Source organism: Quercus robur, chromosome 6 (genome assembly GCF_932294415.1).
Source record: "Quercus robur chromosome 6, dhQueRobu3.1, whole genome shotgun sequence".
NCBI lineage: Eukaryota > Viridiplantae > Streptophyta > Magnoliopsida > Fagales > Fagaceae > Quercus > Quercus robur.
Genome location: NC_065539.1, coordinates 50,063,666 through 50,090,816, shown reverse-complemented (window position 1 = coordinate 50,090,816; position 27,151 = coordinate 50,063,666). Strand labels below are relative to the sequence as shown.

At 32.8% G+C, this 27,151-nt stretch overlaps 3 protein-coding genes and 1 long non-coding RNA gene across 23 annotated transcripts in view; 1 reads left to right on the top strand and 3 right to left on the bottom strand.

Moving 5' to 3' along the window:
* LOC126689298 (uncharacterized) overlaps positions 1-9,894 on the bottom strand; it is a 65,366-nt gene extending 55,472 nt beyond the window's left edge. Inside the window, exon 1 of the transcript XR_007644478.1 lies at positions 9,549-9,894. The gene's annotated coding sequence lies outside the window, so the exon portion shown is untranslated. The remainder of the gene's footprint in view (positions 1-9,548) is intronic.
* LOC126689301 (uncharacterized) lies at positions 546-5,328 on the top strand. Of its 3 annotated transcripts, none has more exons than XR_007644505.1 (4): positions 546-889; positions 1,717-1,768; positions 3,548-3,646; positions 5,062-5,328. It is a non-coding gene; the product is annotated as an uncharacterized LOC126689301 (long non-coding RNA). The 3 variants fall into 3 exon arrangements; XR_007644506.1 differs by lacking the exon at positions 546-889 and adding an exon at positions 2,298-2,397 and having other exon boundaries at positions 919-1,768; XR_007644504.1 differs by lacking the exon at positions 546-889 and having other exon boundaries at positions 919-1,768.
* Positions 9,895-11,396: 1,502 nt separating the features above from the next.
* Positions 11,397-12,429, bottom strand: LOC126689295 (thaumatin-like protein 1b). Its single transcript, XM_050384442.1, has 2 exons — positions 12,259-12,429; positions 11,397-12,103 (listed from the first exon to the last, which is right to left on the bottom strand). The coding sequence occupies exons 1-2, from the start codon at positions 12,314-12,316 to the stop codon at positions 11,397-11,399; spliced, it is 765 nt and encodes a 254-aa protein (XP_050240399.1). The 5' UTR covers positions 12,317-12,429.
* A 5,115-nt stretch (positions 12,430-17,544) lies between these two features.
* Positions 17,545-23,597, bottom strand: LOC126689297 (uncharacterized). Of its 18 annotated transcripts, XM_050384444.1 has the most exons (4): positions 23,349-23,554; positions 18,606-18,663; positions 18,292-18,420; positions 17,545-18,003 (listed from the first exon to the last, which is right to left on the bottom strand). In XM_050384444.1, the coding sequence occupies exons 1-4, from the start codon at positions 23,420-23,422 to the stop codon at positions 17,935-17,937; spliced, it is 330 nt and encodes a 109-aa protein (XP_050240401.1). In that variant the 5' UTR covers positions 23,423-23,554; the 3' UTR covers positions 17,545-17,934. The 18 variants fall into 18 exon arrangements, 4 of the variants coding, with proteins under 4 accessions (XP_050240401.1, XP_050240400.1, XP_050240402.1 ...); XM_050384443.1 differs by lacking the exon at positions 17,545-18,003 and having other exon boundaries at positions 18,062-18,420; positions 23,349-23,553; XR_007644468.1 differs by lacking the exons at positions 17,545-18,003; positions 18,292-18,420 and adding an exon at positions 20,210-20,312 and having other exon boundaries at positions 18,524-18,898; positions 23,349-23,550.
* Positions 23,598-27,151: the final 3,554 nt, after the last annotated feature.

The following is a 27,151-nucleotide window of genomic DNA, read 5'->3' as shown; positions in this document are numbered from 1 at the left end:
ACCACTTAAAAATTTTCAGACTTCCCACTTATTTTTTTCACCTTCCCACAACTTTAGCCTCTCGTTTTTGGTTTCCCTCTTCTTTGCTTCAGATGTTTTCCTCTCACCCACATTTTCTCTCCCTCTCTCTCTTCCTTAACCCATTTCCCCTCCTCCTCTCTTCTTCTTTACTCAAAACCCACCATTTTTTTTCCAAAATTTCAAACACAAAAATATTACCCAAAACCACAAACCCTACCCAAAGCAAGGTAAGTCTCTCTAGCTCTCATTTCTATTTTGTAGCAATATTTGTATATATATATATATATTTTTGTTAAATTTCTGGTTTTTTATTTTTGATTTTGGTTGAAGTTTGGTTTGGGTTATGTGTAAATTTTTGTGTAACTGTTGGTTGATTGTATGGGTTTTAATTTTGGTTTTGGTTAAATTTTAGTTCATTTTGTGGCTTTTCATTTTTGATTTTGGTTAAAGTTTGCTTTATTTTGGAGGAAATGTAGGTGGCAGTAGTGCTAACAAAAATTTTCTCTAAGGTTTACATCAGAAATCGTTAAGCTGCCTCTGTACAAAGCAAGGTAAGTCTCTCTAGCTCTCATTTCTATTTTGTAGCAATATTTGTATATATATTTGTTGTTAAATTTCTGGTTTTTTATTTTTGATTTTGGTTGAAGTTTGGTTTGGGTTATGTGTATATTTTTGTGTAACTGTTGGTTGATTGTATGGGTTTTAATTTTGGTTTTGGTTAAAGTTTAGTTCATTTTGTGGCTTTTTATTTTTGATTTTGGTTAAAGTTTGCTTTATTTTGGAAGAACTGTAGGTGGCAGTAGTGCTAACAAAAATTTTCTCTAAGGTTTACATTAGAAATCGTTAATCTGCCTCTGTACAAAGCAAGGTAAGTCTCTCTAGCTCTCACTTCTATTTTGTAGCAATATTTGTATATATATTTGTTGTTAAATTTCTGGTTTTTTATTTTTGATTTTGGTTGAAGTTTGGTTTGGATTATGTGTATATTTTTGTGTAACTATTGGTTGATTGTGTGAGTTTTAGTTTTGGTTTTGGTTAAAGTTTAGTTCATTTTGTGGCTTTTTATTTTTTATTTTGGTTAAAGTTTGCTCTATTTTGGAGGAACTGTAGATGGCAGTAGTGCTAACAAAAATTTTCTCTAAGGTTTACATCAAAAATCGTTAATCTGCCTCTGTACATTTTTTTTTTTTTTTTAATTTCGATTCTCTGATATAAGGAAATTGGTATAACTTAAAATATTTCATCTATCTGATTATTACACTTAAAATCATTACCCTGTTGCTTGAAATCGTGTAGTTGGTAGTCATTTTCCCTTGCAAATATTGTCTTGATGGTGGCTTTGGTTGCTTGGCTCTACCTTGCAGATCTATTTGAGCCTTGTTTAGGGGCATTATGAGGCAATATGACAGCTGCAAATGCACTGGTGGAAACATATTATCTCTATTTAACTTATTATCCTCATTGTTTGTTAACCATCCTTTGTGTGATTATTGTTATTAATCCTCGAAAAACATATTTAATCTGGACTGGTTGATACTATGTTATAAGACTGCTATGTTAATCATTAGGAGATAGATTGTTGCATAATTTTCTGCAAATAATTTTAATTTTGAGATTGCTTTATACTGAAACACAGGGCAGGCTTTTATTTCTTACTTGGCAACTGTAGTTTATATTTGCTATGTTGTATTGTAGGCTATTTCTGTGGCTGAAAGAGTTGCTGATGAGTGTTGTGAACCTTCACCAGGTTAGGATGGTTCTTTGGTTGGTTATCAAGTCCGTCTTGATAGTGCAAGGTGTTTATATGCCTGCTCCACTAATTGTTTTTTAATGGTGCTTATAATATCAGAGGCATCATCTTATATTGCTTTGACTGCATTTTGTTGTTATTTTCTCAGTATTCTATAGTTTGACACAATCCATTTCACTTATCTTAAATCTTTTTCAAAGACATACAGTTTTGGAGTTAGTTGTGATTTCAAATCCTGCCTTATGTGTCTTTCTTTTTGGGTTTTTCTTTTGTTAGTAATCTGATGTTGACGTGTTTGGCTGAGATGTTCTTTATAGTATATAGAATCAAGTGTTTGATGTTTTGTTTGGTGTGGGTATATAAACTAGCAGAGAGAGTTACTGATCACCATCAGTATACTTAGGACTAAACTGAAGTAGTAATCATGTTAGCAGTGCCAATTAAAATGTACCTTTCAGGTTATATATATATATATATATATATGTCAACTGTATCACTTATATTTGCTTTAATTTTGTGATCTCAGGAGTGAAAAAACAAAGCTTCTTTTTTGTACCACGGGCATTCTTCTTAGAAAATTTGTCGTATGCCCTTCTGTCTGATTGGGTGATATTACTGAATCTATTGTAATCTCTTTGGTACTCATGCTAATTTTTGATTTCATATCAGATCTAAATTTTGATTGTCAAGTTGTTACCTATCCAAAAAAAATAAAATTATTGTTATGTTGTGGTGGTGGTTGTTTTCGTTCTAGTACTATAATTTTTCATGTCTATAAATTGTGTAGATGCTTGAAATGCTTTACTTCACAAACTCTTACCGATCTATTAATGGCAACCTAGCTATTTTAAATTCTCATTCTTTTTTCTGACGTATTTCTCTCTCTCTCTTCCCCCCCCCCCCCAATTTTAGTGGATAAATCACAAGTCACTAATCTTTCTCTTTGTCATTCGCTTTTCTTGCTGCAGCCTTAAAAATCTAGTATGCTTAAGGGGTATTAAATATCATTCAAAGTGGAGTGAACATAACATTTATTTAAGATACTTCTTTGATTAAGATAAAAAGAAAAGCATATACTTGAAATGCCACTCCACTTTTTTTTTTTTTAATGATTAAATGTCATTTAGAATATACTATTTTCTTTCATTTTAATTAAAGGATTATCCTAAATTAATTAATTGGTATAAGACTTAGTTTAGTTAAGTTGGTTGTGTTTCATACATTACCTTTAATGATACATAATAATTATTTCACCAAATTGTTTCAGATTAATGAATTTCTTGTGATTACAGCCATTATTAGTATAGTTTAAAGCAGTCTTTAGAAGTGACTGCAGTCACTTCTAAAGACTATAGAAAAGTGGTCTATCATATTGAGAAATAAATAGGCAACAAATATCAATAAATCTTAGAGCAAATTACATTTTAAACCCTATACTTCAGAGGTGGTTCAAATTAAGGGGTGAAATTTTTTAGCATGTGTGTTTGTGTGTTGTGGCCTTATCTTGTCTTTTGGATTCATAATGAGCTGTTGAGGGTTCAGGCTAAAGCTTCCCTTTCCCACAATGATTTAAATTTTGTTTTTATGTTTTTTAATTTGTTAAAATTGATATGCTATTCTCTTAAGATATAGATAAAGATTTAGAAAGAGAACTTGTAACCTACTGGTTGTTGAATAGAATAAATCATGATAGTATGAGTATCAGATTACTAGCTAGTTCTTATTGACAATTTATTTTTACCTCTAATACATACATATATTTGATTAACTCTGCAGACTAACATTACTGCCATAGATAAAACAGTAACGGTTGTGTTGGATATTGAGAGACTTGCACAATCCTCAGATAGAGGTTGGGGGAGCCCAAAAGTGACTGTGAGTAGCAAATCCCCTACATTGAAATCTTCACTACTCAACTTGCATGAACTATAATTCAACAACTACTCTCTCACCTCTATTGTTTTAATCACATACCTTGTGCTTTAAGATTGGTTAAATTATTTAACCAAAAAAAAGAAGATTGGTTTAATTACAAACCTTTTTTTTTAATCCATATGCTATTAACAATAATTAATAGAGGTGTGTCACATAAATGCCATGTGACTTATAAAAGTTATAAACCAATAATGGCCAGCATAATACGTCTTGAATAAAGTTTAGCACTCTTGTACTATCATCATTGTGTTATAACCAATAAAGTTTAGTTTAATTTTTTTTTATAATGACAATACTTGATCCATTATATTTTCCAATTAGGAATTGCTGAAGCTTATAGTTTAAATTATTTAGAATTTATGAATGAACACTTATACTATATGTGTTCAAATTTTCAAATTACTATATGTGTTCAAAATTTTAAATTAACTATCTCTTGAAGAATATTATTGGACTTCTTCTATTTCTATGATATTATTGGAATTATATTCACTTAAGTATTTAAAATCATTTGAACTAAACAAAACATTAAACTGTTTACTACTAAACCTAGGACTCTTTAGTCTTTGCTTATAAGTTAGACACAGAAGTCTCATATAATGGTTTTTGTGTTATGAAATTGTATGATAAATTTCCCTTCTTCCATCACAAAGTTTTGGAAAGCTTGAACTACAATTATATTAAGGTGAAAATACATAAGTGAGTTTATGTTTATCCACATTTGTTTTTAGGATTCCCTATGAGTTTGGATTATTGGAATGACATGTGTTCATCTTAGCATCAATTATTTGATAATTATGAATTTGTGTGTTTGAAGTTCTATTAATTGTGTGTGACATATAGAAACTTTACCCTAGGTTGGGTAGGTTTTTTAATAAATTACAATTTATTTCTCTCTGTTTCTTAAAATTAGTGATTTGCTTTTATTTCTCTATTGAAATTATAGAGATTATTGGTGTTTGCTTTGTTTTGCACGTTCTGTTTCATGCCCAAAACCATGTTGTGCCTTATGGAATGTTGGAAAGGGGTGGGTTGGAAAAGGAAAGCGTAGCTTTGTTGCACAATTGTCCCACTGTGTTTGATGTGGTGCATTTGGAATGAGGGAAGTACACATGAAGTGATTTGAAGAGATGTTTAAAAATTTTAGGGGATATTGGATACTATATGTTTAAATATGCTACCATTATTTAGGTTTGAATGCATGTAGTGGAAGCATGATAACTAAGTTTATATTGAAAGTAAGCTCATTAATACATAAAATGATCTTGCGCATTGCGCAGGTTAAAAGCTAGTTGGATTAATTTACGTGATTTAAGTTATCATAGTAGTGAGCAATGGTCATTTCTCTTTTACAGGAGTGGCAGCTTGTTTGAAGTTTACATTCTTCTTTCCGTGGGCAAACACTGGGATTGCTAAAGGGTGAGTAAGATCTACTTCTTAATTCCCTTAAATTGTAAAATAATGTGGTGGGTTGTTGTTTAGGAGCAAGCAGGTGGCTTGCATGGAGAGAAAAGGTGGAATATATTGGGAGTGTTGTTTGTTTTGTGAATGTTAACATATTGTTGTTCAATTTGTTGTCAATTTCTTGTATTTTGTCTAAGTAAATACATATAGTATGCTGTGGTGGGTGGTTGTTGGAGAGAAAAGGTGGAGTATTTTCTATTAGGAGTATTGTTTGTTTTGTGACTTATATTTTTGAAACTCAATGTGCAATGGTGAAATTGTAGTGTAGGTGCGCCTCATAATATCCTAGACACTTGGGATGTTTTATTTTGTGTATATATAACATTCTAGACATTTGGGATGTAATTATAGATATGGTGTAATTAAATATATTTAGTTTCTTGGTTTAATGTGTTATTGTATTTGCTATTGGAAAATATGAATTGTGGTTCATTACCGTTGCTATAAAATAGGTATTGGAAAATATGTATTGTAGGTACATTACAGGTGCTCAAAAAATAAATTTTTTTTTTTTAAAAAAAAAATGACCTATCCCAGCGCTTTGAAAACCGCTGGAATAGGGTTTGGAAATTTTTTTTTTTTAAATGACCTATCCCAGCGCTTTTGAGAGCGCTGGAATAGGTACCGCCTATGCCAGCGCTTTTGAAAGCGCTGGTATAGGCCTTTTAAATTTTATTCATCCATGACCTATACCAGCGCTTTTAGAAGCGCTGGCATAGGTACAACCTATGCCGGCGCTTTCAAAAGCGCTGGCACAAGTAGTAAAAACGTTGGTATAGGTTATATTCACATTTTCATAAAAGCTATCCCAACACAAGTAAAAACGCCGGAACAGGGTTTGAAAGCGCCGGGACCTATCCCAGCGCTTTTGAAAAGCGCTGGTACAGGTCCGCGTGACCCTATCCCCACACTCAAAAGCCAGCGGTTTGAAGCGCTGGGAAAAAAAAACGCCGGGATAGGAATTTTGACCCTATCCCAGCGCTTTTTAGGGCTATCCCAGCGGTTTTGAAAACGCTGGGATAGCCCCATTTTTTTGTAGTGTATATATGATTCAGGATGGTCACAGGACCACCTTGAACTTGGAAAAAAAAAAAATTTGTACCTTAAAAAACAAAATTTTTAATTAATAAAATGGGTTATTGGCCACCTTAGAAAAAAAACTCGACAACCAAAAAAAAAAAAAAAAAAACTTCATCCTAAAAGAAATTTGAGCCCATTAAAAATAAAATTTGATATCTTCAAAATTTTGGTCCGTTGAAGATTGAACCAAAAAATGCTATATTTACAAGTCACAACACTTTCACAACAAATTCTAAGTGATAGGTTACTATTGAACAAAAAACAATTTCAGTGATATGTAAATTAGAACTAATAACAATTGTCAACTAAGATTTATTGTGAAAATTTTGTGGACATAGCATTTCTCAAAAATTGTTCAAACAAATAAATTAGCCTAAAATCCTAAATCAAATGTTTAATTGTGATATTAAAATTTTTTTTTTCAAAATATGTATCTTAAAATTGCTATTTTTTTTATATATAAAAAAGCATATTTTCCAATAGCTAGTTGGTTAGTGCTTGCTTTAGCTGAATTTATTGGATTTTTTTTTTTTTTATGTGCTCAATATTGGATTTATGTGATACATCTTGTACATATGCATATGCACTAAAATAATGTTTCAATACTTTATTGAACATTGCTTCAAAAAAAAAACTTTATTGGACATGATTAATGTAAATTTTTAATGCCTAAATTGAATATTTTGAATGAATTTATAATTTACCCTTTATTCTTTTGTTAGCACTATTGACAAAATTCTTATAAGGAAATCATTTTTATTTCAAAATTTATCTTCTAAGCAAATTCGTATTCACTTGAATAATCTTCTTTTAAGATCTTAGGCTATGAGAAAATGTCTCATCTTTTGATCCTAATGATAAGGAGAAAATAAAAAGAGCATATTTACAAAGATGTTCTTGTCAACATCTTAACCATGATTTCCCTACAAAAAATTAGTGGAGCATTACATTGATTTAATCCTAATTAGTGATTAGTTTGAAGAATACAAAATATTGGTTGTTTATTTTGTTTAATTATATTGTTACTTATTTAGGCAAAATTTTGGTAATTGAATGGGAGATCAGTAGTTTAATGATTATTTGGTTGTGTGTATTGGAAAAGATGTAACTAATATTACTGATAGCATTAATAATGAAACTATCACACAATAATTTCAAATATGAAAAATTTATAGAATGAAATTTTAAAATTTGATGTATTTGGAATTTTTTTTTTTATGTCAAAATATTCAAGTTTTATTTTCATTAAAAAAATTTTAATTTAAATTTCTTAACGACCTGAACAAAATTCCTAGAGCTATCATTGATCATTGTTGAATGTGATTCTCTAGTGGTCTTGAATGCGCGCAATTGCTGGAAAGTCTCCTCCACCATCTTCAATAGCAACGGCAGTTTACGGTGTTTCTTCTCTAGCCCATGAGGTCTGTTGTTTTCAAGTTTTACATACAAGAAGGAATATTTTGGTACATGACACTGGGCTTTTAGGTATGTGAGACTGAGTAATTAATTTGGGTTTTTCATTTCTGACAGTTATACAAAATAACACGATGATTGTGTCAATAAAATGGCTCTTTTGCTCTTTTCCAGTCCGTTTGTGGTAATCGTTGTTTTCGGCTTGCTCTTTTTGAAGCCTTGTTATTAAACTTTCTTGATTATCAAAAAAAAAATAATTAAAAATATCTACATGTCTCTCGTGCCAAAATAATAATTAAAAAAAGAAAAAGAAAACTAGGTTTCTTGAATTAGTTTCTTATATATAAATCTTTGACATATATGTAGCTAGCTTTTTGTAACAAATAAAATATTCGTCATTCACCAACTCATGCATGTACATATCTAAGCCCACACAATCCATCTACGAATATGAGTAAAATAATATATTATCATAATCAATAATAGAGGCAATCATAATCAGAGATTCTTTTAGTCAAGCTATGGCAGCTTTTGAGTAAGAAATTGCTTCACCTCTTAGAATAGATGCTCCGGAATGTGAAGCTTGAAGCCTTTTGAGGAAGGTTTAATTGTCTTTTGCTAGTAGAAACATTGGTATATATCCGTGTCTTTCTAAGCCCACACAATATTTCTTGACAGTTGTTAAGGGCTGTTTGGTTTTCACATTTCTCCTACCTCCATTGTCTCTTTTATTTACGATATTTCAGCTGCCAATCATGATTTCAGAGTCTTTATGTTTCTCTCGTATTGGACGCTTAGGTAAATTTGCAAGTCATGGTTTTGCAACTCAAGGTTTTGCAAGTCTGTGATGCCACAAATTAAGTTAAAGGTAACAAAAAAAAAAAAAAAACTAGCCACCTAATTACAGCAATTTCTAATAGACAAAAATTCTAACTGAACTAAGAAGATTAGTATAAGCAAGATAGCAAACGCAATGAAAGCGAAAGACACTTACCACGCCAAAAATGAAGGTTCATTTGATGTGGTTTTGTCTTGGCGCCCAAGCTCGTATTTTCATATAAAAATTAAATATAAGATAACAATTCTATAATAAGAACTAGCCACACACAGTGACAACCCTCAGAGATGTTTTCCACGTAATTGAACTTGGATTATCCAATAAAAACTACTAGCTTAGAATCAAGTATCAGTATCCAAATTTATCAAATTTAAAAGAAGAAAAAAACTAACAAAATGAAATTATTTTATTTCATTTGCAATGTGCGTTTGTATGATCCAATTGTTTCATTCTCAAAACATTTCCATTTGAATGATTAATCACTCAGTAAAGTCCCAAACAACAAAACACCCTATGTATTCAGGCTACGCTTTAGCGTAGAAAATGTATAAAGAATGGCAAACCTTTAGACTTTATCAAGGTCCGAGTCACATTCTTTATTGTACATATATACTCTTTTGTGAGATCTTCAACATAGATGCCAAATTTGATATCTTCTCTTATCTGGGAGAACGAAAGAAAAGACCTAAGACTCTAAGAAGACTAGGTTCCTAGCATAAAAATGAAATATGAAAGCAAAGTATTTTCGTGTTTGCTTTGATACATGCATTCAATTTGTATGGTCGATTTCCAATGTGTATATTAATTTATCATAAACAAAACTATACTATTTTCTTAGGAGAATGAACAGCTCAAGGGCAACACATCTGAAATTCAGGTAAAACGCAAGGAATTTGAAAAAAAGAAAAAGAAAATACGGCTCCATTATCACATTCCAATCACTAATAAGTCGCATTCAATGACAGTATAATCGCCAAAAATAATACTCAGACACCAAATTTAACATACCAAACAACAACAAGCCTTGTTGGGCTTAATTTAACATACCCAAAAAGTTCGATAGCTTTTTCACGCGCCCGGAATCAACCAAAACAGGGAGATCTGTGGTAGGCGAAGGGCTTTGATGGACCACCTTAATGCTCCACGGGTTAAAGCAGATCTGAAACCTCGAGATCAACTCCATTCCAACAACCGCAAGGTGGTCAACGCAGATTCTGTAGTAACTGGTTTGGATGCCAAGAAAATAAAGGAAAATGAAAGAAAGTGATGGAACAGTGGCTCAGGTGATGTTTAATTTTGAATTCCATGAGATATGGGTTGTTTGGTTGCCGAGAAAATCAAAGGAAAATGTGTGAGAGAGAGAAGAGAGGAAGTTTTAACAATGATCTGAGCTTCGAAGGTCAGGTTATATACATTCGGCGGAAACCTTAATTAGTTGTGACTTGGTAAGCTCTAATTGGACCAACTAAGCTAGATTGCAGGGATTGCATCTTAAGGTTAATTGCAGGGGATATGCTCCCATTTTGGGGCTTTTTTTTTTTTTTCTATGAAACGGTGGGTTTAAAATTGTGTTTTTACGGAATTGTGCTTTAATTTTGTTCTTAAAACTAAATATAAAGTGTAGGGGCATTTTGGAAAAAAAAAATAAAGAATTAGGGCAAATCCATATAGTAGTACTTACTATAAACCTTCTTCTTTTTTTCTTTTTTGGAGAAAAACACACACACTATAAGCTAATAACCAAAATACACCCAGCAGCATTGAATTTTATTAATATTTTTCAAGTATTCATAAGTGCACAATTATAATATAAATTAGCCTCTGAGCACGCGCTAACATGCATGCCCAAAAGCTCTTTTATTTTTTGACTAAAATTAATAATTTACATTTATTATAATTTGAGTTTTTTACTTTTTCCAATAATAAAAAAAAAAAAAAACCTAAGGGTGTAATTAATTTTTTTTTTAAATTGAAAAAAAAAAGGAGGATAGAAGAAACAAATACATTGTGATGAAGTAAAAAAAAAAAAAAAAAAAATACGTGGGGTGAGTTTTGTAGATTTGAAGAGTTATAACTAACAAAAAAGTAATCCTATTTTGTAGGGAGTTAGCGAGTAGAAGTAGGAATTTAAATTAACATAAAAGTATGAATTTATTAGATGTAAGAAGACATTTCAATGTAAAAGTAAAAATTTATTATTTTAACCCAATTTTTAAGTTTTAAGTAGGAGTATTTTTTTCAGTAAAAAAAGTAATAACTAACTTTCTTTTTCCAATTTATTATTATAATCTCATTTTTAAGTTGTTGGTTAATTAATTTAGGAATATTTTTGACAAAAAAAAAAAAAACTAACTTTCTGAATGCTCTAAACATATAAAAAAATAAAAAATAAAAAAATAAAAACATTTTAGGGCCTCTTTGGTTGCATTCTAAACAATACAACCTTACCAGAGCCCTTATTCTTCCAAATTCAAAATAAACGTAAATGCATGCGCAGATGACCAAAGCTACTCTCTCCGTTGTTATCTTCAACAATGGAAATTAAAATCCTGGTGGTGCAGGCAAATGAGTTCGCGGGTTTGGCATTGAAGGAGGAACCGGACCACGATCTTGTGGAAGAACTGACCCCATCTTTGATGAGTGTCCTGGTGGTGCAGGCAAATGAGTACGTGGGTTTGGCATTGAAGGAGGAACCGGACCACGATCTTGTGGAAGAACTGACCCCATCTTTGTTGAGTTCATCACAGCCGAAGGCGTAGCCCTAATAGATGCAACAGGCTTGCAGTTAAAAATGAGCACAGCCAATTCCAAAACCACCGCCACCTTTTCTAGGATTTTGTACGACACATTGTCATGTTCTGATCCTTTCTAGAATTTAAAAGATCAAAAGTAAATTTACCTGGTGTTAGGGGTGGGGCAGAAGGTGATGGTGTAATCCGGCGAGGAGCCACAAATGAAGGTACTGGTCTTGTCGTCGTAAGCAAAACTGTACGCGTTTGGGCACGCAGTCTTAAAGATCTGAGAGTACGTTGAAGGCTTACAAGTGTCGGGTGTGCCATACGCGCCTCTACAACAGTACTGATCTTGGTCTAATGCGGCGCATGCGCTTTTACACGCGACGCTCTCACCTCCTTCGGCGGTGCTCGTAACCTTAAGCTCCGAAGGGCAAGACTCGTTAAGGTCGCTCACGCATCCACTGCTTGTACAATTCTGACCTTTCCCACCCTGGGGCACCACAAGCATAGGGAGGTTGTACCCATCGACCAAGCTAACATCGAAGAAATCAAGACCGCCATAACCATCGAGCTTGAACTCGGCTAGAGTTGCCGGTGGCAGAGCGTTGTTTCCTGCACACTCAAATTTGCCGGAGCTGCAATCTGCTGTGACGCAGGAGAATTTGCCTGTGGAGTACTCTTGGGAACAATGGGTTCGGCCCCAGAATCGACCACCCCATGAGGCTGGTGCAGTGATGGTTTTGGACTCATCCTTCTGCAGAGCGAAGCCTGTGGTTGAAAGTGAAGCTATTCCTGCGCTGGATTGAATGCCTGGCCATACCGTATAATCGCACTTGTTTAATATGGTAAAAGTCGTTGAAATCACTCCTGTAATTGAAAAGAAAAGAAAATAAAATATAACTTTGTTAGAATTTGGCATGTTTTAATGTTAGAATGCTACTATGGTCAATAGTCGTGTCTGGTGGAGTATCACTCCTGTCATGTTTTGTTGCTAATTTGTTATTAGTTTCTAAGTCATTTACCTGGTGTTGATAGAAAAAGGGTTAATAGGGACATCAATAATGTTGTTAATTGAGCCATTAAAACTCAATGACTATAACAAGAGGAGAGAAAGAAGGAAGAGAAATTTAAGAGAAGCAAAAAGAATGAGAAGAAGAAAGAAGTTGCATAGGCCAAATCCGACTTTCTTTCTTCTTCTCGGAGTTGGGAGCAATGTGAGATTCTGTAAGAGCTGTGATGCGCGGATTGGGGTATTTATAAAGGAATTGAAAGATCGTTTTCATCTGGCTATGAAAATAATGGGTTGCTTCTGTTTTTGAAGATAGGTGAGACTAGAGAGCACAAAGAAAGAAAGAAAAAAGGAAAAGGAAAGCTTTTGTGGGGTTTGCATCTTGTGAAGCAGAAAGAGAAGGATTATAATTCTATGACCATGGAAATGAACCAAACTAAGCTCCTAAGTCAAAAGTGAAAGCAGTTTTGGAATATCATTTACTGAATCTGAGAGAGAAAAAGAGAAGAAAAGAGTCAAAAGACAGAAAAACTAGGAAGAATATGCAAAGATAAGCGAAAAAGAATCCCTGATTTGCAAACAGAGTTAGTTTTACAGTGCAAAGACAGGAAGTTAGGCTTTCAACTGCGAAACACAAGAAATTAAGTACAGGAAATTTCGATGAAGTTGCCCTGCTCTCCATGGGTGCATGAGTAATTTAACAAATTGATGCCACAAATGATATACACCGAAAAAAAAAAAATTTATAATATCGCCCTCGCAGTATGTAAGACTTACATTATTGCATGACTGTAAATCTTATATATTATGAATCAGTTGTTTCGTATTTGGTTTATAAGATATTTTCTCTTATGATTAGAATATACAAGTTAACTTTCTTTGAATTAGTGAAAAAGATTATGTTATGGAACCACTTTTACATATATAAATTATACTTTCTCCACTTAATGGAATATACAAGTTAACTTTCTTTTGAATTAGTCAAAAAGAGCCTTTCAACAAAAAAAATTAGTCAAAAAGATTATTTTATGAAACCACTTTTACATATATGAAACCACTTTTACATATATATCTTTGGCTCCTTCGTTAAGCTTGGCCGATTCCTATTAATGACAGTTCATTACTCACTTGTCATGATAGTGCGTGGCATCACTCGCTTGACAGTAAAATCAGCATAGCCAAAAACGCCACCTTATAATTTTAGAGAAAGTTTTCCTCCACATTTTTTGCCCCATCAAGAACATAGGGCATAAGTTTTTTTTATCAATGTAACCGAATATGGTCTGCTTAAATGATAAATCTATATTCATAGAGAAAATTTTTGAATTTATTTTTTTGATAATTTAAGCTGGACATTTATGACTAATGAGTAATGACCACCGTAGTTACGTAATTATATAGTGAAGATTACATATTACGTAATGTAATCCTATATATTCTTATATATAGGATTTATATGCTACTTGAAATAACTTAAAGAGTCATCTAAAAAACAATATAAGCTCCTCCAATCCAATTTGAAGGAAAGCATAACTTTATCCATAAAACATTTCTATATCATTTAGGAAAATTTCAATTTGGATTGATCCACTCGTCCTCACATTTTCAACAGTTGCATTTCTTAATAACTTTTTATTTAATTAATATTTTAAATAAATAACCCACAAATAGATCATATGTCATCTATGTTTTTAACATGTATGCTAAATTTCATAAAAATTTTTTGATACTTCAAGAGTATTATAAATATGTACTCCTCACTTTCACGTGAATAGTAAATCCTACCATGAATTCAATTAGTATATTCAACTATTATGTGAGAAGGAGAAGTATGCATTTATTGTATTACATGAGTATTTTATAATTACTCATTTTTCATACTAATTTGTTCAGCCGGCCCTGCACCAATATATATATATATATATATATATATATTTTTTTTTTCACGTATTTTGCTTGTACTTACCCTTTTTCGATAAATAAATGAATTTTTTTCTGAAATAAATAAATGAAATTAGAACATAAATGAAATATAATAAAATAGAACCAATCAATTAATACGTCTGGAAATATAAATAAAATAATATTATCATAACGATCAATAATACGAGGGCTTTTTAACCCCATCCATTATGCGTCTATGATAGAATCATAACGTAGCTCATGGTGGAAAAACACCCATCAGCAAAGGCTTTTTCACCCTAACTATTATGATAGAGTCATAAAATAGCTCATGGCAGAAGAATAGTCATATGATTCATGTGAATAATTCAAATGAATCTTTCAAAAACATGAACCAAAAACTTCATTTCTTTAGAAAACAAAGCTTTCCCGCAACTTAATATACCAACTCTTTACTTGCATCGCATTCCTCAAATACCTCCAGTTCCACGTGGATTTACTGCAACTTGTGGCTTAGAAACTCGAGTTATGTTGGAAAGTATTACATATTCTTACTATCTTATTTTAAATTTCATAAAATAGAAAAGTTGTTAGGAAAGTCGATAGTATATGTGATTAGAAACTCATTAAAAGTTTATACACTTAAATTATCTTGTTCAGTAGTAATGAAGTGGTCAATTTTAAATTCTAATTCCTTTATGTGACATAGTTTATATTTTTTAATTATTAGTTTTGTTCATTTAGCCTCTCTCATGTAGTGCTAAAATATTCCAAAATATATACTATAATAAGTCTTGCCTGGGGTAGCGTGATAACTTGAAATGATAAGCCTTGTCTAAATATAGGAACATTAAATAACACTTGACCAAGCTTGTTAGATTACTCAAATAAACAATTAACATAAAATAAATAAATAAATTAAGAACAATTTTCTTAGCAGTTTCGATAAATGAAATCAAATTGGTAGCTAAAACGCTTACACTTAGCTTGAAACAATTTATCTAATAAACTCATCTCAATGAAATAGATTATGCCAACCAACTATATTGAAAGTAGCTATGCACAGTCGGAAAATAACTTTGTCAAGGCCATGACTTAGCAAAAAAAAAAAAAAAATTCTAGAGCCCTATAGTGCATTTTAAAGAGTCTATAGTGACGTTTTAATGACTTATAGTGGCGTTTTGTAACTAGATTTCCATAAAATCGAGTTACATGCAATTTTTTTACCTATAACTTGGTTCTATGAAGCTTGAGTTAAAAAATGCCACTATAGATCCTTAGAAACGTCACTATAGGTCCTTAAAAACGTCACTATAGAACTTAACTCGATTTTAAAAAAATGGACATTTCCCTAATTAGTTTGACAAAGGGGGTAGAATGCTATTTATTTTGCCTGAAAATGGCAGAACCCAATTTTGTCCCAAACAATGGTCTTAGAAATTAGAAGAATGGTATTTAAGTGATTGTCCATTAATAACATTTTTACACTTTTAGTTTAGCATCTAACATTAAGAGTGACAAAAATGAGAATATGTATTTTTTAGTCCTACCCTAACATGTATTCAACAATAATCCCACCAAAAATAAAAAAATGAGGACAAATAATAAAAATAAAAGCAAGGTTAATAAAGTTTATAAAAACACAGGCAATTATGATTTCATAAATGAAGCCACACCTTTTCGATACAAAATACAAATTCTACTCTAGTCACACCCAATTTCCCTTAAAGTCAGTATATTATCTCTCTAGACTGTAATTGATTGGAGTTACAGACAGTTTTATTTTCGGAATGATTTGATTTTTTCTTATGTTTGAATAATTATATACTTTTTATTTTTAATATTTAATCTAAATTATCAAATGTTTTGTCTTTTAAATCTAAATTATCAAATGGATCTATTTTAAATGAAAAGGATTCTAATACCACAAAAGAAATGCTAATCACTCACTTTTGTGGAATCTGAATAAATTATACTCTAGATCCGGGAATGTTTTTACTTCTACGTACGTGTTCATATTTTCCAAATTGTATTCAGCTATTCCTTGGTCAGTAACTTTTGAAGTGGATTTGAGGTGTATCCTTGTAAGCTTTATCAAGCACCAACACACCCTCAAAATAAAATTTCAACCTATAGGATCATTTTCATGATGATATGATGATCTGCTAATTGCTCTTGATTTACTAATTGTTCTTTATCATAAGAGTAAAGAAACTAATTAGTTTTTGGTGTAAAAGTAGTTCGAACAAACTTTAGATTTTTTATTCAACAACAAAAGACTTTTCCAATTAAACTACCTAGAGCCTACTTTTTCATTTAGTTTTTGAACAAACAATTTAGTCAAGAAAAGGAAATAAGACAAAGGAAAAAATGGGTCACATTACATTTTTTTCGTTTAGTTAGAAGGGTGGAAAAGTGGAAGATAGAAAATGGTGGGAGGGTAAAAAAGTAGGAGGATATAAAAGATTTTAATTTCTCTCATTTTTGTTTGGTTAGGAGTGAAAAAAGTGGAGGGATAGAAAAAGTGTGTTTGTATAAATTTACTCATATACCCTTGTTAAAAAATGATGCCCAATTAAAAAAAAAAAATCACCCAAATTTATTAAAAAATAAAAATCATGTCTAGGAAAAAAAATCACATCTAAATAAAAAGAAACAAAAACAAAAACAAAAAAGCACAAAAAAAAAAAAAAAAAGGAGGCAACATCCAAACCAGAAGAAAAAAGAAAAGAATAAGAAAAGAAGAAGAGGCAACATACATATCAAATCAAACCAAAAAAAGAAAGCAACGTACTGGACAAGCCCATGTGTAAGTGCACATGGGCATTTTCGTCATTTACCTATCAAACTCTTCCCACTCAGTTTTTTCTCCATTTTGGAGAGAAAACTTTTTGGTGGGCCCGAGGGAGAAAACACCTGAGCCCCACTATCATTTTTCTCTCTCCCCTCCCGACCAAACACTTTCCAAAATGTTTTCTCTTATCTTAACTGTTGAATTATATATTAAAGAAGAAGAAGAAACTCCAAACCATTTGCAAGTCCTAGCATGGAGTCCAAAAATTGATGAAAAAAAAAAAAAAAAAACCTTTTATTGTCTCCAAGACACAACTCCCTCACTTTTCATATCGGCTTTTCAAGTAGGATTGGACGGCATGATGAAACTAATCTTAATTCTTAGGCACAAGAGTTTTGTGAAGTATAGGTTTAGGTCTTAGGATTTTGTATCATCCTTTTGTGGTAGCAGGAGGTAAAAACCATTTCGTCTAGCCTTGAGTAATTGGGCCTTTAACTCCATTATGAGCTCGAATACTAAATTTTAACTTTGCTGGCCCATTGTGTTGGGCTGTAAATATTTAGCCTCGAACACCATCTAGAAGACTACCTTTTCATCCTGTGTTTTGTATTAACCAAGACTGCGGCATAAATGGCGAACATCGATTGTGCTATATAGGAAAATTCATGAACATCTTTAATTAAAATGATAATAATAAAAACATAAACCCACTGTCTTGGCTTCTTGGGGTTCTTAATCAATTCCGTGAGACGAGAATAATACTATGGAAAGTAACACATTTGTATTCGTGTGACTACTATGAAAAAATCTATACTTTTCTTAAGCAGCTTTTAGTGCAGTGTTGAATTCCAAGAAGTCATCAGGAACTTGAACCTTTTAAACTACATGAACCATGTAGGTAAGCCCATATAAAAGAGACCATCCATGCCACTGGAAATTTGTCTTGGAGTTTGGACTAGAAATTTGTCTCAGCGCCTAAGGATTCACTGGGCCTCATGAGTAAGCTAGGCTAGCTAGCCACAAACAGGGACAACCCTTTGAGATGTTTTCCGCGTAACAGAACTTGAATTATCCAATAAAAATTACTAGCTTAGAATCAAGTATCAGTATTCAAATTTATCAAATTTAAAAGAAACAAAAACTAACAAAATGAAATTATTTGATTTCATTTGCAATGCACATTTGTATGATCCAATTGTTTCATTCTCAACCGAAAGTTGAGAATAGGTCTATAAATACACTACTCAAAACATTTCCATGTGAATAATCACTCAGTAAAGTCATAAATGCCAAAACACAATATGTATTCATGCTATGCTTACTGTAGAAAAGGTATAACAAATAGAGAACCTTTATCAAGCCCCGAGTCACATCCTTCATTGAACATATATATTCTGTGAGATTTTCAACAGAGATGCCAGATTCAACATCTTCTCTCATATGGGAGATCGAAAGAAAAGACCTAAGAAGACCAGGTTTCTAGCAAAAAAATGAAAGATGAAATATTTATAAGTTCCTTTTAACTGAAGATTTCTCTGGTTTAGATCCAACAAATTGGTGATTGCTCATAGCAAATTTGCAATAAACAGAAAAATCAAGTGGCATATCCTTACTAGAATAAGTAGGTCAAGTCTACCAAATGAAATAGTTTATAATCACTAAACCTTGAGAAAATAACAGTGACACAGAGTTAAATTGTTCCTCAGCATGCTGGATTTGCTCCTATTAAGTACAAAAGCACAAATTAGGACTATAGTACAATAATATGATATAAGCTTCAATGAGCTAAAAGTAAGAGAATCAGCTTGATAATTGGATAATTTTTTTATGTGGGCAAAGAATCTCTCAAAAACACGGGGTTAAGCCTTCTTGACCATTGGATAAGTTTTTTCTACAACAACTACAAAGGCATTGGCTGGACCCTCGGTATAACTGTAGAAGTCCTTCTGCTTCCTGTCTAACAAAATAAAGATATGGAGAAAACATTAACAGCATCATTATACATGATACAAAATCAGAAAAAGAAACAAAAGCAATCTAAAAGATAGCTGTACATATGCACTCAGGTTGACTTCCTTATACACTAATAATATGTGGCCATCCATCTTTATACACTCAGGTTGAGTTCCTTAAGGTTCTAACCCTTAAGACAAACACTTCACATGATAACTGACATCTTGTTTTATTGCCACATGTTTCATCAAGCTTATATCATCATTTAAGCTAACAAACAAATAACAGAAACTTACCCAAAAGCCAATTCGTACATTTTCACAAACACTTCAAATGCATCCGCATTAAAGTACCTAAAATTCAATTCATAATCACTTGCAACCTTCCTTTCCCTTTCTCCCTCTCCTCTTTCCCCCATTTTCCTAAGCATGGAGACATATTGTAATCCATCAATCAATAAATCATTTTCTTAGTAATTGAAAACATGAAAGATCTAATGCCCAACTTACAACCCAAAATCCTGAAGTCCTAATTTGTAGTGGAAATATGTAGCGGAATCATTTTCTTCTTTTCCTCTCTTCTACACAATGTGGAAACATGCAATACCACCTCCTTCTATATGTGTTTCTCTATCAGTACTCACTACTCAGTGTCAGTAGTGGTTGGGAGAAAAATCCGGAGTACAATCTGGCAATAGATAACAATAGGAAAAAAAATGAAAAAGAAAAAAAAGCCCAAACTCTCTCTCCAGCCCAACACAATTGATTTCAACCCATCATTTGTCCCTTCTCTACCGTTTTATTACACAACAAACACAGGCAAAACTCTCTCTTTTTATATATAGTAAGATAAAAATAGACTCACCCAAAGATCTCAATAGGCCCTTTATAAATTTGATTAATCGGCCATTGCAACATATGTAACTTCTCCACAAGGTATATATAAGTGCAAATAACAAAAGCCAAACAAAAAATTGGAGACAGAAGAAATAATGGTTCCATTATCACATTCCAAATCAAACTCACATCAACGGGACAAGCCAAATCACTAATTAGATGCACTCTAATGACAGTATAATCGCCAAAAATAATACTCAAACAACTTCTATTAACAAATGCAACCTATAAATGGCACATCTCATGAATCTAAGGTCCAATATTCATCAATCCATCAGACATCATTCACCATAAAAATAATTGTAGGGACTAGGGAGGCATTCAGCACAACAATAGTTCAGATCTGTAGGACTGAAAAAAAAAATTGGATGAAGCAAAGCTATAATTAAAATATATATTAATAGGTGAGGGCAGATTACTCATTACAGTAAGGGAAGAGTTTCTGGTCACCGCTAGCAGCAGGATTCAGCCCAGAGGAGGCTGCAATGTATCTCCGATCTATAGGTTACCCAAAACTGAATTCTGTATGCAATACACAACCATTGTGAGTGGCATAGATCATAGAATTCCATCAGAGTTATTTTTTTGTTTTATAACACATATTCTGGCATGTTTGGCTTCAAAACCAAGAAAAGTTTCAATTGCCTGTTGCCATTGCAACATATGTAACCTCTCCACAAGATATATTAAAGTGCAAATAACAAAACCCAAACCATGCTCAACACATGTAGTTTTTCCACAAGAATGAAGTGGGGTTCTCTTGCGAAACCCCCTTCGTTCCTGGTTCAAAAGGAATGGCAATTGTTCTATTATTCATGCTCAATCTTCTATCCATTGGGCTATCATGTTTTTGATAGGCAAATGGAATCTTTGGCTGCATAGAAATACAGTAATTTTCAGCAATAAATGCCTTAACCCGAGACTAAAGTATCTAAGTTTAAGTCATGCAATGGAAATTTTGCCTATTTACCCTCAAACCATGCATCTACAGCCAGGTCTACTATTTCTGAAATGGGAAACACCTCCGGTGGGCTGGTTCAACTCAATACCGATGATTCCTCTGAAAGAGTTTGAGATTTTATGTGCGAAAGAGTAAAACAGAGATAGAGAGAGATTGAAAAGTATCTGAATCTGATATTATACAGCACACTCTGTAACGCAATACAAGAGTCCTATATATAGGACTTAGATAAGCTTAAGCTTAGATCAATTTAGGTGGTTAACCAGAACTAATTCTCTAACAGAACTCTAACAACTATTAACAGATTGACAGCCTGTGATCAGTAATTAAACACACGTTTCCACTAAGCACCATGTGTTAAACCTGAGGGAGGTAATTAGACAGAGCACAACTTGGGGCTTTGGCTGTTTGTATTAAATTTTACTGAAACGGCATCATTGTAGTTGGATTTACTGAAACGATGTTGTTGGATTTGTCGCTGTCTCTATCATCCTCCCGGGGGAGCACAGGCGAGGCTGGTGAGGGTGGACTTATTCAAAATGCAGAGGGTAACTGGGCAAATGGATTCTACAGAGCTATTGGGCAAGTGATGCAGGGAAAGTGATGGGCTGTGATATGAATTAGAACTAAATGGAATGTGAGTTACTTAGAACAAATTGATAGGTGGTTAGGCACCTCTGCAATGTTCAAGAAAAGCTCTAAAAGGCTTATTTCATTCACATACAAATGAGAGCGGAGGGCCTAATCTGCAATTTATACAAGCTGCACTATACTAGCAGCCAATGGATTGGCTCAATTAAAGACTTAACCTAATTGGTAATTGGCAATCTAACCAACAAACATACTAACTAACTAAGTACAAATGGCTCTAAGTGATTGCTGTTACAATAGCAACCTCTAACTCACTGTTTAGGCACAAGCGACTATTGCTACTGGTTTTCTGTTCAACTACAAATGTAAAACAACTACTTAAATGCCCTGCATCAGCAAGCTTCGAGTGTGTTGGCTGAAGTTTGGGCAGTTAGATATGGTCTCATTTTAGCTAGGGAGTTAGGAATCCATTATTTAATTGTGAAATTTGATGCTATGGAAATTGTATTAGCTTTAAACAGTGTTTCTTGAACTAACATTCTTATCTGTGGCATTGTACATGACTGCAGGAATTAAGTCCAAGCTTTCCATAGGTGTGAAGTGAAGCACAGCTATCAGAGTATCAGGAAACCAACAAGTGTGCTAATGCTTTAGCGAAGAGAGGCTTTTCCTTATTTTCAGATGTCATGTTATTTGAAGATCCCCTTCTGATCTACCTTTTTATTTTATTTTATCAGAGTTTGATAACTTTGAGCCTCAGTCAAGTCGTTTTTAAGAACTTAAGTTATTTATGCAAGCCGTATTTACCAAAAAACTAAAAATTGGAGACTGGAAAGAGAATAGAGTTCTATTATCACATTTAAAATCAAACTAACATCAACGGGACAAGCCCAATCACTAATCAATTGCATCCAATGACAGTATAACCACCAAAAATAATACTCAAACAGCAATGTCTATTAAGTATTAACAAAAGCAACCTATAAATGGCACATCTCATGAATCTAAGTTTCGATATTCATCAATCCATCAGAAAATATTCACCATGAAAATAATTGTGAGGAGGCATTCGGCACAACAATAGTTCAGTCATAGAGGATTGAAAAAAAAAATTTGTATGAAGCAAGCTATAATAAAATATATATATTAATAGGAGAGGGCAGATTACTCATAACAGCAAGGGAAGAGTTTCTGGTCACTGCTAGCAGCAAGATTCAGCCCAGAGGAGGCTGCATTGTATATCCGATCTATAGACTAGAGGGGTTACCCAACACTGGGTTTTGTATGCAATACAGAACGATTGTTAGTGGGATAGACCAAGCACTAAAGTGCATACTGGACCATCTTTGGTTTGTACACTATGAGCATAGCCCTTGGGATAACATTTCACATGATATTCACAAACATTTTCAAATGAAAACATTACAAAAACTAATAATAATAATAAAGCCATCTATAAAAACTTTGATAACCCTAAGCCTAAGGCAAATTCGCCATGAAGGCAATTTTGTCTGGTAATTAACTGACTTTAATTACTCTAAGGCAATTCTTAAATAAAATAAAAATTACCCACAGGAAAATTCACCAGGCAAAAATCTCCTGTACCCAGATGGCAAAGCACCCAGTGATCTAACAATAAAGATACCCTCAAAAATTTCAACAATTTTTAACATACCCAAACAACAATAACAAGAATTCTTAATTGCAAAATGTTGGGGTCGGCTAAATTTAAAATACTCAAAAGGGCCAAACCCACCGAACCTCCCAAAAAAAGATCTATAGTCTTTCACAAATTCACACGCCCAGAATCCCAAATACTCAAAACCCCTCTATTAGTAACAAAAGAACCCAGATGCTAAAAACTCAGTTTAATTTACTTTTACGTATTTACTTCAAAAAAACTAAAGACAAAATAGAGCCCGAGAAAGCCAAAAAACAGAAATTGAAAGTAGCCAGAAAACCAAAAAAAAAAAGAAAAAAAAAAAAAGAAAAAGAAAAAAAAAGACCTGCTGAGCTCGTCGTAAATCTGTGCCTTCATGGCCATGAGCAGAGGCTTATTTGTGGTCAGACTCAGAGCCATCGTACTTGATGTCTTGACAAAAATCTCACCATGGGGAAAATTAGAAAACCTTAAAAGGGGCTAAAAAAGGCCGTACCATGAAGACTGAGAAAGTACTCACTTTTCTTTTATCTTTTCCTGTTTCTGGACCTTCTCTTATTGACTTATTGTGGTCAGACTCAAATTACGAAAAACCACCCGGTTTAACACTCATTAGCACAATAAAATTTTGTGGATGAAAATGTAATTTCATACGCTGCTTAACAAAGTACTATATATATATAAAAAAGAAAAGAAAAGAAGCGACAAGGCGATGAATCGAAGCTGTCCTGTCAACTTTTGTCTACGTAAACTCCAAGGCTTAAACACCAACCAATAATACTGTAGAGGAGAGAACATCTGTTTTGTTTTTTCGTTTGCTACGATTAATTGCAACTAATAAACATAAAACAAAATTTTGGCAAGTGGCTAGAGTTATTTTTTCTTTAACATAACAATTTTATTTAATATTGTAATACAGAATAAACGCGAGTACAAACTTCACAGATGACCAAATTGCTAAGTAAGCTAGCTCCATTATCTTCAATGATGGTGGCAGCTTGAACCCTTACTGGGTGGTCCAGGCAAGTGAGTGCATGGATTAGGCGCTGAAGGTGGAGTCGGGGCTCGAACCTGTGAAACTGGCAGCACCTTATTGGCTGTCTCAAGCTTGTATGACTTCATGACAACAACAAAAAGCCTTTTGGTTTCAACAGGCTTGCTGTTAACAATGAACAATGTGAGTATCATGATCATCACCGCCTTTACAATGGTGGAGACAGTTTTCTCCGAAACCATGTTTTGCTCTAGCAATGTATGTTTGTTGAATGAACAAAGTGGTTTAATTTATAGTAGAAACAAAAATTCGAGAGACGTCTGTATCACGTATCACACGTATGGTAACTGGTAAGTCGTTCATATGTTAAAATGGTTTTCTAAAGGAATTGTGTTGGTGTTATTATCAATAAATTTTGGAAGCACTTGTGAATGACCTGTCAACGTGCAAGTTTAATTTGGCTCTGAGGCACATGGCATATAATTAATCTGTGATAAACAAAAGGTCTAAAAAACCTCATCAAAATCTTAGTTCTTTAAATGGGACAGTGTCATATCTAGTAATTCTCTCTTGCAGGCCAAACAGAAACAGACGTTTCAAGTCACTCCAAAGTCCAAAGTGCATAAATATATTGTGTGAAATTCAAAGGAAACTTAATTAGTAGTTCGTGTCCAAAACACACACCCAGATGAGATTTATACCATGGCATCCTTTTGGTATATTACATTGATCACTATTATTGATGTCATTACAAATAGCGAAAACTACGTTAATGCTTCCATTTCTCCGTATATTATTATTATTTTTTATGAAATATTATTCATATTATTGTTTATATTTTACTATGGTCTCAAAGTTATGTCTCACATTTTCTAATACAATATCAAAGATTTGAGATAAATGTTTTTATCTTTTCTAAAATAATATAGAGCTTTTTTCTTTTTTCTTTTTTGAAAGCATCCGTGATGATCTCTTTTGAATTTGATATTGTTCATATCACAGCATAATATATATATATATATATATATTAATTCGATAATTACAACAACAAATAAAGAAAGTTTTAAGGCCAAAACGTGTTCATATGTTTTTCATGACACCCTAAAAAATTAAAAAAAATTAAAAAATGTAATATACATCAATGTATATTAACATTGGTCACTATTAGTCTATTACCATTGATGTTATATTGAACAGGTTTTGGTTTGCAAAACATATTACATTTTTTAGTTTGGACAGGTTTAAAGAAACTTGCTCAATGACATCGATGGTAATATTAATAAAGAAAGATTTAAAGCCAAAACTTGTTCACTATTACCATTGATGTTATTGAACAAGTTTTGGCTATTAGCAAATTAAAATATATTACATTTTGCTACGAGACACATGGCATATAAGCTGGAGTTGTGTGAAATTAATGGTATTTGATGCCAAATCTTAGTTCTTTAATTAAATGGGGCCATCTCCTATTTGATCTCCCTTGCAAGCCAAACAGAAACCGACATTTCAAGTAACTCCAAAGTGAATTATTAAATAGATTGTCTGAAATTCAAAAGAGAACTTATGGTAGGTGGTGTCCAAAACACACACCCAGACCAATAAAAACTTAAACCAACCCCAACACACTTCTTGGACAGAATATACCATGGCATCCTTTTGGTATATTACCTTGATCACTATTACCATTGGTGTTATTGCAATTTCTTGGACAGGTAATACATTGAACAAGTTTTCCGACATCTATGTATATTACATTGATCACTATTACCATTGATGTGATTCCAAAATAGTCAAAACTACGTTAACGCTTCTCTTTCTCTGTATATTATTATTATTATTATTATTATTATTTTTTATGAAATTTTGTTCATTTTATTGTTTATATTTTATCATGATCTCAAAGTTATGTCTCGTATTTTCTAATACAATATCAAAGATTTAAGAAATATTTTTTTGTCTTTTTTAAAACAATATTTCCTTTTATTATGAGAGAATATTTTTTTTTTTTTCATTTGCTTCGATTAATTGCAAGTGGCTACTAGCCCCATTTTGCCGTTTATTTCTACTACACAACAATTTTATTTATTCTTGCAAGTTGCGATACAAAGTTAATAAACGTGACAACACAATTCCACAAATGACCTAATTGCTAATTAAACTCCATGCATCCCGTATTGTAAGGCGGTTTATTAGAGTTAAGAAAAAAAATTCATGGGACCACAATCATGCATTTATGGCCTGTTTGGAAGTTTAAAAAAGGAGGGGAAGTAGAGTAGAGAGAGGGAGAGTAATTCAATTGCCTTGTTTGGAAGTTTTTTAAAGAAGGAGGGGAAGGAGTTTGGAGGGGTTTGAAGGGGTTTCAACCATCTCTAACCCCTCATTTTTAATTTTCCCAAATTGGAGAGATTTGGAGGGAGAGTAGAGTAGATAAATTATTGACTAGATAAATTTCCCAATTTACCATATCTAAATTAATAATAGACCAATGTTGTAAATTCATTTTCAAATAGGGGTAAATTTGTCTATTTTAATCATTTCCTCTCCCCTCCATCCTAATTTTTAAAACATCCAAACAAGAGGAAGGGCTAATTACTCCCTTCCTCCTTACTAATTTTAAAAACATCCAAACAAGGTGGAGGGGAATCATTCCCCTCTACTCTCCTCCCCACTACTCTCCTCCCCTCTACTTCCCTCTAATCTCCTCCCTCTCTAAACTTCCAAACAGGCCATTAGTTCTCACTTGTAGGCCACACAGAAACCGACATTTCAAGTCAATAATGTGTTGGACCCTTGCTTATTATATGATCTCTTTATTCCATCTAATTCCTTCTGCTATGAATACATTTCCAAGAGTTAACATTCTTAACCTACATATACAAAACTCAAATCAGAAAGAGCTAAACTACTCTATTTGTGTATATAATATAAGTTTTTAGTATTTTCAGTTTGGTAATCCCAATTTTGTAAATCCCATCTTAATGCTTACCTAAACTCCCTTGTATTCAATGATTTTTTGGTTTCATTGCAAATAGCCAAAACTCTTTCAATATATTAACTGTCCAAGAAACAATCTTTTTTTGATCAATCAAGAAACAATCTTTGTCCTTGCTGTCTGTGCCTATATGTCTCAGATCTTTGGCTATGAGATAATATAT

What these genes read in the sequence shown, in the direction of transcription:
- LOC126689297 (XM_050384443.1), bottom strand. Translation starts at nt 23,422, where the DNA reads ATGGCTCTGAGTCTGACCACAAATAAGCCTCTGCTCATGGCCATGAAG. An exon ending in ATTTACGACGAGCTCAGCAG is followed by an intron (nt 18,664 to 23,348) that starts GTCTTTTTTTTT and finishes TGTACTTAATAG; the next exon opens with GAGCAAATCCAGCATGCTGA. An exon ending in GTCACTGTTATTTTCTCAAG is followed by an intron (nt 18,421 to 18,605) that starts GTTTAGTGATTA and finishes TTTTTTTGCTAG; the next exon opens with AAACCTGGTCTTCTTAGGTC.
- LOC126689295 (XM_050384442.1), bottom strand. Translation starts at nt 12,316, where the DNA reads ATGGCTCAATTAACAACATTATTGATGTCCCTATTAACCCTTTTTCTA. An exon ending in CCTTTTTCTATCAACACCAG is followed by an intron (nt 12,104 to 12,258) that starts GTAAATGACTTA and finishes TTTCAATTACAG; the next exon opens with GAGTGATTTCAACGACTTTT.